Raw genomic sequence first — 11,289 nt, forward strand, 5'->3', positions numbered from 1 at the left:
CAACCACTCTTTCCCTATTCCCTAGTCTTGCCTTTGGGAAATTTTAAATAGTCAGAGAGTCATAGAGTCATATCCATGGCAAAGCGTTGGTTGCATGCTATGCAGGAGTTGCAGCTTCTCCTCTGATTCACTTACGCTTTTAACCAACAGTGTCTGCCATACAACATACATATTTGAGCTAATCCTAACTACCGTTCACTGAATTTTAGCCTTGACTGGCTAGAATGTTGGCATTAATGAGAACTACTTTCCCCCCCGCCCCCACTGGTGATCACAGGGATTTTGTGATACCTGACATATCCAACAAGAATCTCAGATTAGACTGGATTCTTAATCTAAATTCTGTGTTATTTTTGGAGATAGTAGTATATATTCCTTCATATTGGAGTTTTAATAATTCTGACAAAGACCTTTCAATTACTGTAAGTAGTTTCTTAGAATGTTTTCAAGAGTCTTCAAGGTCTTGTCTTGTAAAGGCCCAAAATGTACCTTACCAACCTGATGGCTTTCTCTGATGAGGTGGGTGACTCTGGGATAAGGGGGAGAAGTGGATGTTGTTTTTTGTTGGGCCATGTGAAAAATCAACCTTGTAGTACAGTTTTCAGGCAGTTTTTTGTTCTACCTGATGTTTTGTTTTTCCTTTCATTCCAGGGCCATTACCGAGCAGAAACAGAAAATGAAGCGTCTGGGGTCAGATCTGACAAGCGCTCAGAAAGAGATGAAAGCAAAACATAAAGCCTATGAGAATGCAGTGAGCATTCTTAGTCGTCGGCTGCAGGAGTCTCTTGCTGCAAAGGAATCTGCCAAAGCAGAGTTGAGCAAACTAAAAGCGCAAATCACCGATGGTGGAAGCAACCAGATTGCTCAAGTATGCAGATGTCTTTTAACATTGCTAGTACAAGGACAGAGCTACCTTGTTATTAAATATAAATCTTGATATATTATTTTACACTGAAGTGGTGAAAATATTCGGAATATAAAGCTAGACAAGTACATGGTACCAGTGTTCTGAGCACTGTGCATTTCCTTAACTGTATTTGAGAGAGGTGATTTGGCAGGCTTAGGTTTGGTTGGTCGGGGGGGGGTTTAATTTCACTTGTCTCTTTCAGGTTACCAGTTGTAATCCAGGCTCAAGAGGGTGATCAGCCTTAGTGCTAAATTTCCTGACTAATTTTTATTGTTGGTTTGTTTTTTGGTGGTGGGTTTGTGGGTTTTGATTTTGTTTTGTTGTTGGGTTTTTTGTTTGGTTGTTTTTTTTTTTAAAGGCTCAGCATCTGAAGATTTTCCCAAATTCTAGCTCTTACTGCCTTTTGCTCATTGACAGTTAAAAGTTCTTCAGGGAGGTCATAATTTACTTATATATGTTATGCCTGTGATAAGAAAAATAATTTACCAGGGGAAGCTCCAATTCCTTGGACCAATGGAGCAAGATATCAAATACACTAACAGCAGTGGCTGGATGCAACGGTTGAAAGCTCTGAGCAAGACCTTTACATTAAGCACTAGCATCTCATTTAGTATTTGCTAGAGAAGTAGGCTTTTTAACAAAAACAAAATTACTCCTGTAATTGGGTGATACATTAATCACGGTTGTGATCCCTTTGTCTTCAGGAAAGGATTCAAGCTCTGGAGACAGAATTACAAGCTGTTAGCAGCAGTAAGTTGATGCTGGAAAAAGAGTTGCAAGAAGTGATTTCACTTACCAGCCAGGAGCTTGAAGAATACAGAGAGAAAGTGCTGGAACTTGAGGATGAGGTGATTGCTTGAATTTGCGTGGTAGATGGGAAGGTGACAGTAAAAAGTGCCTGAGAGGCAGGGAGAAATTTTAGTACTCTAACTTGATTCCAACAGTGCAGGAAATCAGAATCTTACATAGGAAACACTGTGTCAGTGGCACTTGCTAATTTTGCTGCCCTGTGCTGGTTCTTTATTGTTCCATAAATCATTGTCATATAGGGGAAGAGAAGATGAGAGAAAAAGTAATTCCGGTATTAGATACCAGCTGTGTCTGGTCATGAGACGGTGGGGATGCATGAATCATTATCTTTTGAAACTAGTTGAAGTCATGGATGATCAGTGATTTTTGAGGGCAGGGGGGTGGTGTTCAGATGTAGAGTTGCACAAAAGAATTATCAACTACTGCTCAGGTGCAGATCAAGAGTACTCCTGGATTCTGCTTTCTAGCAAGCATTCTAGTCTTCCAAAAAGAAGAAAAAAAAATACCCAATTGAACTTATTTTGTACTGTTCATTTAAAAAAGAAAAAAAAAAAAAAAAAAAGAAATCCCACTCTGGAAAAGCAACTTTTTTGTGGTGGTAATCTGAGGTTGTTTCGGTTGGTTTGTTTGATTTGATTTTTCCTTTGGCTGTAGCTTCAGGAATCTAGAGGCTTCAGGAGGAAGATAAAACGTTTAGAAGAAATTAATAAGAAGTTGGCCCTTGAACTGGAGCATGAACGAGGAAAACTTACAGGTCTTAGTCAGTCCAACGCCGCCTTGCGGGAACACAACAATATCCTCGAAACAGCATTAGCAAAAAGAGAGGCAGACTTGGTACAACTGAATCTACAGGTATTTGACCTTTTGATGTAATGCCTTAAGAAAGGAATTAGCTCATATTTCTGATAACAGGATCTAGACTTCTTCACTCATATGATACAAAGTTGGTGCATTTTCTCCAGATCTGGGTCTCCCGTGTGTTGCCTAATAGTAATACAGGGGGCTAAACAAGAGATTGGAAATGAGACTTTGCACTAAACAGAGTTGTTCCTTTTGGAAGAAACGAAATTGCATTAAAATATTTGCAACAGTGAAAGTGTGGCTCACCTCGTTAGTTGGAACAAACTGTGTTACATATGGATTCGCTGAGATGAACGGTTTTTCTGCCAATAGCAATATATTTGTGGGGTATATGCAAATGGGAACATAGGCAATGAGCTACCACTTAACCATAGCTACTCTTAAGGTTGAAGGGTACCATGAGGAAAGAGTTATCAGTGAACAGCAGAGAGTAGTTTTGCAATTCCTGCATTGGCTTGTGTTTATATTTCCCCTACTGGCACTTCTGGTCTTCCAGTGAGCCCACACAAAGTGCGTGTTTGTTTTTGTGATGTGACACAGGTTCAGGCAGTCCTAAAGCGGAAGGAGGAAGAGGATCAGCAAATGCAACAACTTATTCAAGCTTTACAGGCTTCCTTAGAGAAAGAAAAGTTAAAAGTTAAAGACCTTAAGAAGCAGGTAATGGCTCATCTTTTGGTTTGTTTACTTAAACGGTGATTTAAATATAAGGTATTTGAAAAGTAGCTTGAAGCAAAATCTATGCTTTATAACTTACTGCTTCCTGCAGGGTCTCTGTCATGATGGCCAGTGGCTGGGAGATCAGTTGATGTCTTTTCTGTTGCGCCCTGTGTTAAGCACACTCATTGACTATGAGGAAAGTTCCGTTATGACTTGTAATGCATGGGACATATCCCAAAGTGATGGTACTTCATCTGAAAATACACAGTGAAGAAGCAGTCTGGCAAATGTGCTTCTTCCATTATATATAGTTATTAACTGCCATTAGCATTGATAAGGATAACAACTCTAATAATTTTTTAGACAAAAAGAGAAGTGTTAACAGCTGGATAGCTTCCTTCTTGATTCGATTAGTACCCCTTTAGCCTAGCTCCCTTTATGATTCACCTACAGTGATAAAACAAAGAAAAATTGCATCTTTTTTTTCCTTATAGGAAGCAGCAGCCAAAGCGGATGCAGCACATAACCGCCGTCATTACAGGGCTGCTGTGCTTGAGCTCAGTGAAATCAGGAAAGAGCTACATGCCAAAGAACTGCTTGTCCAAGCCCTTCAGGTTGAAGTGGACAAACTGCGGTAAGTAAACGTAAAGTTCTTAGAGAATAGTATCACAGAGTCACAGGTTGGAAGGGACCTCAGAGATCATCTAGTCCAACCCTTCTAGGAAGAGCATAGTAGTAAATACAATAAATCCTCTGAAAAAGCAATACATTAGTGAATTTTTGGTTTGGCCACTCTGGAGCGGATTATGTTGAGATGTACCTCAGCTGAGCGTGTTTGGACTCTAGACAAATACTTGAATTTTTCTGTCTTTTCAGAGTTCAGTTAGACCTGAAATGTGCTGTATTTAGGCTTCACCATCTGCTTTTTTTTACAGTTTCAGCACAGATTTCTACCATTTCATGTTACCAGTAAGGTTTAATACTTCATATAGATCCTGTTACTCTTCTCTCTTTTACATTCCTGAGCAACTATGTAGAGGATGAATTTGATTGTTGAATATATTCCACAATATATTCAAATTCAATTTGTTTTCTTGTATAGAAGATGTTTTCTTAAATTATAAGAAATTATCAGACCTACATGAGAGCAGATATAAGGTTAACCCTATTCCTCCTAAAACAAAAGCAAAATTGCTGACAGGTTTTTTGTTCTGGTATGTTTTTTTGTTTTCTGGGTTTGTTGTTGGGTTTTTGCTTGTTTTGTTGGGGTTTTTTTTACTGCATAATCTACTCTCTGTAACTGGACTATTACCAGTGCACAAGGAATTTTTTTTCTTTTGCAATGTTGTTAATATATTCATGCATCTGTCTCATATAAAACCTGTTTGTGACTTCACTCTTGCTGTGAATGTGTTGGCAAAGCCTTCAGTCAGAGCTGTAACTAACCAGGTGCCATGCGCTGTCATGTCATTTATGGTTACAAAGCTAGCCCAGTGAAGTACTTGTTTTGAAGGACAGATTGAATAAGTGCTGTGTCTGTTAATCCCACTGTGCAGGGTAGAGGATGAAAAACATTCCCAGGAGGTATCACAGTTTCAGCAAGAGCTGGCAGAAGCCAGGTCTCAGCTCCAACTTCTGCAGAAGAAGCTGGATGACAAGCTTAGTGAACAGCCTGTAGTAAGCCAAGAGGTAAAAACTGCACATTTACTGTGTTTATCCTTATTTATGATGCATTCTATGACTTCATTTAATTCAGTATTTTTTAATGAAGTTTTGCTAGGTTTTCTTACGACCAGGAAGGGTTCATGAGATAATAACATGTTGCAAGTTTTGTGGTTGTTTGCACCTGTAGATAATTCTAAAGGTACTTTCCCCCCCCTCCCGCCCCGGTAGGTGGAAGACCTCAAGTGGGAAGTGGAACGAAAAGAAAGAGAAATTGAAACCCTTAAGCAGCAGTTGGATATGAGCGAACAGCGTAGCCACAAGGAGTTAGAAGGGATACAAGTTGTCTTGCAGGTATTTATCTAGCCAGTGGAGATTCTGGTGGATAACTGGCATTGCTGTAGAGGGGCAATTAAAACAATATTTTCATTGCTTAAAAGCATACTCATAGTGATACCTTTCTGATACTACTTTTTAAATAATTTTTTATTCATAAAAACTTATTCACTCTTTGTTTTGCACTGTCTTTACTTTTCTCAGTTTGACTTTGACTGTGCTGCTAGCTTCTTATTTCCTGGACCTTATGCCATTAAAATAGGCTACTGACTTTTTTATCTAATGTCTGATTTTCTGCCAGGGCAAATTGGTTTGAAACAGCAGTGTTAAGTGTTGTTTCTTTTCCTAGTTTCCTCTGGAAACTGAAAAAAAATGACAAAAACCTTAGTTGGCTGGAATTTTTACACCATTTCCCTGTATCACGTTCATTCTCGTCTTTTCCCATTTAGAATATCAAGACCGAGTTGGAAATGGTGAGGGAAGACCTGTCAGTGACTCAGAAGGATAAGTTTATGCTGCAGGCTAAAGTGACTGAACTGAAGAACAGCATGAAGTCACTACTGCAGCAGAACCAGCAACTGAAGTTGGACCTGAAGCATGGCAAGATGAAGAAGGTATTTAAATAGGAAGAATAGACGTTGTAGGGTACTGGAAAATACTCTGCTAATGCTTTTAAATTAAAGTACTGGAAAATACTCTGCTGCAGGAAACCTGGTGAAAACCAAACTGAAATGCCTGCCTGTGATACAGACTTACTGATGTTCTGGTATTTAAATGATAAATACAGGAAGATTTGCAGGCAAAATAACTGTGCTGATCTTGACTTCCCACCTCTTACTTCAGAAATCTTTGTGTTTGGAGTATTATCTTACACTTACATCTTGATTTACAATAGTAAACCAAAAGGCAGCACTTAAAGAATCACGGGCAAATAAGGAGGTAATACCTTCTTATAGTTAATACTTTCTTAATGTTCATGTGTCTGTCTTCTCCATACTGTCTAGTTTTTCATCCTTCCACAGTTTCAAAAGGTAACTATTAGTGGTTTCTTTGAGTTTTCCAATTTGCTACAGGTACAGAGAAAATGCACAGGTACACAGAAAATGCAGTAATAGTGCTCTTTCCCTCCCTGAAGTAATGCTCTCAGTGAGACAGAATTTCATATGGAAGCCTCCATTTCATTCCTTTAGACATTGGTCCTAATACCTCATCCTGCAGGTTCCAGAATTTCCAAAAGGATTTCTTTGATTGTACTTAACTGATTTTTTTTTTCTGAATTGTTCTCTTAACTCTACTGGAAGAATGTTATTAATCTGTTGGGAAGATGCAAGTCATTTGCTTTAAATCCATCCTGGTTTATTTCTTTAGTAGGGTGGGGTCTCAAGTAGGTCCTTCTAGATGCTGTCCATTTCCTTACAAGCGTGGCCAGCAGATGACATTAGGTTAGGAACTTTTGCTTGTGACCCATGAGACTGAACATGAACGTGCTTCTGATTCCTGCTCTATAATGCAGATACGTACCAGTAGCGTGATGTGAGACTCTTTCTATGTGGTAAAAATGACACTGATGAAATAATTGTATTTCTGGCTCTTCTGGTTTTTTTTTCCCCTTTAACCAGAGGAAGGAACTGAAAGGAGAGAATAACTCTTCAAATCCTGTGACTCCCGTCAAGATTCCTGATTGTCCAGTGCCTGCTGCCTTGCTGGAAGAACTGTTGAAACCATCAACAGCTGTGAGCAAGGAGCCTTTAAAAAATCTGAACAGCTGTCTTCGGCAATTGAAGTATGACCTGTTATTTTCAACCGTATTAAATAATCTTAAAAATGTTTCCAAGAAACCAGCTGCAAGCCTAAGGAAAGAAGGATTTGTAAAATGAATTCTTCTCCTCTTATTGGGACTATATTTAAGACAGTAGGATGTTCTGTCATTTTAAGTGCTTGCTTATATGGTAATGAAATAGGGAAAGAAGCCTTTCCAGTAAACTAGAGCAAATGTCCATCCTAAACCGTACACAGCAAAGCAAACCAGAAACAGCTATTTCTAGTTGTTCTTGCTGGTGGAAAAGCTGGTGTTTCTTTCTCTTCACAGCATCAGAAAGGCTGCTCGTGTTAGCCCAGGCAGTGTGTTAATAAGAAATCTCTACAGAAGGAGTTCATTTTGCCAAAAATATGTTTTCAGCTCTTGCCTTACAAGGTTGCACATGAGATTGTGAGCAGGAAAGGTACAACTTCAGGAAGATGGGGAGTTCAGGTTATTAGAATAGAGCTGCTATTACCATCTCAGTTGATGTTTGAGGGGAGCAAGCCTGTGATAATGTTCTCTGATCCTGTACTACCAGACTAGTCGCTTTGCTAAGTTGGTGTCTGACGTCATAATGTGTTTATCTGGTTATTTTTGCTGTGCTTCTTTCCTCACCTCTACCACCCATCCTGTCTTTTATACCTGCAAGAGTGCCACGTTCATCAGGCTGCAGTCACTAAGTGCCTTTCCTGAGGAAACAGTGCTGCGTCATCCCTGGCAACGAGTGTGTGCAGTAAAGGAGCTGATGCATTGTTGGCCCTTATTTTTGAATTGAGCATATTATATTTGTTTTGCTCTTAAACTATAGACAGACAATTCCTAAGCTGCCTGTAGACTTCCTTCTCTTGTATACAGCTGTAGCTTAGATAGTCTTGGAGTAGGTATCAAGAACCAGAAAAGCAATTTTCTTATCTTGAATTTAGCAGTTAGCTTGTTAATTATTTACTTTTTGTTCTCATTACTTTCAAAAGGCAAGAAATGGACAGCCTTCAGCGTCAGATGGAGGAACACACCATTACAGTACATGAATCAATGTCTTCGTGGACTCAGATTGAGGGGCAGCTAATGGACCTTACCTCTACCAGCCCTGCAACTGCATCAGACCAGCAGGAGAGTCCTACTGTAGATGAAAAGAAACAGAATTGTAGTGTTAGTGGCAAGGAAGCTTTGACACTATAACCTCCTTATCAGTTGTCTTTCTTCCTGTTGCTTTAAGTATGTAAACAAATCTTTATCAAATTTATTTATTTATTTCCTTTTTAAAAATGGTGTTCAGTTGTGCTTTTGCCCGTAGAAGCAAAAGGCGTGGTTTTGAGGAACTGGTGTAATACTGAATGCAGAACATGCTATTCCGAGGGTTTGTTTGAAACCGTACCATAATAATTCTGTCATGCTGGGGACTGCCAAGTGGTAAATTTAGCTGATTTGGGGGTTTTGTAAGAGATTCAGATGCAGGTTTAAAGTGAGGTGAAGAGGAGCATCTGGTTCCAGTTCTGTATTTGTTCAACCTTGGTGAGTTTGTTATGGAATGACTGTTAATTATGTAATGTCTGGGGTTTGGTGGTGGGTTTGTTGTTTGTTTGTATTTTGTTTTTTTAATTTGGGGAGGGGGAGGGAGGTGTGTTGTTTTCCCCCATCTTGGGTATATCCAGATCACAGGGGAAAAATAAGTTCTGCTAATGTTCAGCTATTAGCAGTGGTTCAGAACTGGATATATTGAGCATCCTCTTTCTTCCTTCCTGTAATCTCTTGTTCTTGAAATTCAGGTTACAGATATCTGTATTTAAAGAAAAAAATTCATTTGAAGCCATTTCTAGTTGTGAAGGTGACCTCTGACCTATAGCAAAAGAAACAAGACTGTAAAGACAAGCAATGCAGACCAGTATGTACCTTTGGCAGATTTGCCTGGGATGTTTTCTGAAGTATTAGGTTTTTTCTTACAGTCACAGGCCAGTAGGGAGCTTTGCTTCACTGCACAAACACTTCTTGCACCTTTTTAGTTCAACTTCTGAAGTAGACGCCCTTGAAAAAGGTATGCGTGTAATATATATATATGTAAGAAAAAAAATAATACTTTTCTGACTTTGAATATCTGTTTTAATATGCTTATATACTGTAAGTTAAGGCTGACACGAGGGTTTTTTGTTACTGTCATTGTTTCAATGTTACGTTTCAGTTTGCTGTTTTTTGACATACTGTACAAATGGCTTGGGGAAATTAGCCCCTAAAGCCAGAGCTTTTAGAAATGTAATTATTTTTACTTTAAAAGACAAAATTATAATGCCTATGAAATTATTATTATTTTTATTAGCTTTATCTTCTCCCACACACTCCCCCTACTTTTTGCACCCTCAATTAAAAGGTGTCCACCGTGAATGGAAATGCTGGTACTGTGGCAGCTCCTCTGCAGAGCACCTTGACTAGATTATTATTAAAGCAGCCCACTTCAGAGTCCTTCACCTTTGGTCCCATTGCTCCGTGTGGCTCGTAGCACAGTGATAAGCCCATCCTCATTCGAAAATTCAGTGGGGGTACTGCTTTGCCTGATGTGCTAAAGCACAAATCAAAATATACGTGACAGATTATTTGGAAGATATAGTGGCAACTCATGTACTAACATGTTTTTGTCTTTAAAGCATAAAGAAAACAGGTCAATTTTATCCACTATAGTTTGCCATTTAAAAAATACAGTTAATAAGTACAAGTAGATTAAGTGGCTGGCGGGGGAAAACCAAAAACTCTAGTTCATGTATTTTTGCAAAGAGGCCGTTGATGCTTATGGATGGGTTTGGTTGCTCGGGGGGTAAATGATTGCATTAAGGCAAAAAAATAAACAAAAAGCCCCAACCCACCCGTGTTTAAAGTCTGATTTCTTGTAATTACCAATTCAAGCTCCAGTCCAGTTGAACACTTTGCACTTAAAGTGTCTATACTGACTGGTTTCATGCCACTCTGGTACTGGATTTTAACTTACGTTTTATTGGGATCAAAGTCAAGTGATGCTGAAAGTCAAGGTTTTGAAGTTGGTGGAGGAAGAATTGCATTAGCGTGGCATTAGGTGCCCATCACACAGAATTACCAAATAATTGAAAGAAAAGTCAAAAGCTTTACAGACTAGCTTAGGCACGTTAACATCTGCATACTGCTGCAGTCTGCTTTGCAGAGTAAATGGTACTGATTATCTCGCGGCTGTCATGTTCTTGAACTTGTCTGGATATTAAACACAAGAAAAAAATACGCAGTATTGTTAAAGAACAAAATTAAAACTGCATAATGAATAATATACTCAGTACAAAAAAGTTATTGAATGTTCAGGATTTTAAATAAACTAACACTTGTGCAGTGTTAATGTTGCTGTTCATTTTAGTGAATACATTGCCTACACTTAAGAATCCATTATGGTTTAATGTCTGAAGTTTGGCAACAGTTGTACAGGTAAAGTTTTTATCTGGTATCAGAGAAGCCAGAATCATTAGAAACCTTCATAGTTCTTCAGAATGTCTGCTCTCCTCCTCTTTTTGTGCCAATAATCATACTGCATTCTGTTTTCAGGGCAGTGCTGCGTTTTCTTACTAGCTCCTTATAAAGACATCTGAGCTTATACAATCAAGTAGTCTTAGGTGCAGGGCTTTCCTTTCAAAGATGAGGGCGCTGTTGTGAAGCGCTCAGATTAGATTTCCTCACTGACCCACCTGTCTCCCTCTGTAAGCACCTGGACAGTAGGTATTTTCATTTTACAGTCACCATGTGTGTTTTCTATAAGCAGAAGCACCATGTGTTTACTTAAATGAAGGACAGAGAGTGAGGCTTGAGGGTCTAAACCCAGGGAGGTACTAAGTCAGATAAGTTACGGAAGTCACTGACAAGCCTTATAGAAAGAGCACCCTGCATGTGATAAAAGCAAGGCCTTTTCTTTGAAGCTCATCAGCTATGTTTCTCAGTTATCCAGAGAAATAGTTGCTGTTTTATTAAAAAGCCTCACCCTGAGGCTAAGCATGCTCGCTCTACAGAGCTTCAGGTCTGTGCTGTCTAAGCAATAAAACAAACCAGCTGTAGGAATGAAAACCGCCTCACCTACTGCCAGATACATCAGAGGAATATTGGAAGAAGAATCTTGTAAAGAGATTTTTCTTTTCCTCTTTCAAGCACTGCAATAGAATGTATTTTCCGTGTCTCCTTCTTCAGTAGTTGCTACCTATTAGACCAAGTCTTGTGGATGAAGGAGGAATGTCACTGTAACGTCAGATTGCTTCCC

At 39.1% G+C, this 11,289-nt stretch overlaps 1 protein-coding gene across 3 annotated transcripts in view; it reads left to right on the forward strand.

Moving 5' to 3' along the window:
- GOLGA3 (golgin A3) overlaps positions 1-10,379 on the forward strand; it is a 28,771-nt gene extending 18,392 nt beyond the window's left edge. For all 3 annotated transcript variants that reach the window (XM_075110843.1, XM_075110845.1, XM_075110844.1), the window contains exons 15-24: positions 652-868; positions 1,612-1,755; positions 2,372-2,569; positions 3,119-3,235; positions 3,730-3,869; positions 4,792-4,924; positions 5,129-5,251; positions 5,683-5,847; positions 6,853-7,016; positions 8,006-10,379. In XM_075110843.1, coding sequence (XP_074966944.1) covers positions 652-868; positions 1,612-1,755; positions 2,372-2,569; positions 3,119-3,235; positions 3,730-3,869; positions 4,792-4,924; positions 5,129-5,251; positions 5,683-5,847; positions 6,853-7,016; positions 8,006-8,213 — 1,609 coding nt within the window. In that variant the 3' untranslated portion in view covers positions 8,214-10,379. The remainder of the gene's footprint in view (positions 1-651; positions 869-1,611; positions 1,756-2,371; positions 2,570-3,118; positions 3,236-3,729; positions 3,870-4,791; positions 4,925-5,128; positions 5,252-5,682; positions 5,848-6,852; positions 7,017-8,005) is intronic.
- The last annotated feature ends 910 nt before the right edge of the window (positions 10,380-11,289 follow it).

The sequence above is a fragment of the Phalacrocorax aristotelis genome, chromosome 15 (assembly GCF_949628215.1).
Source record: "Phalacrocorax aristotelis chromosome 15, bGulAri2.1, whole genome shotgun sequence".
Lineage (NCBI taxonomy): Eukaryota > Metazoa > Chordata > Aves > Suliformes > Phalacrocoracidae > Phalacrocorax > Phalacrocorax aristotelis.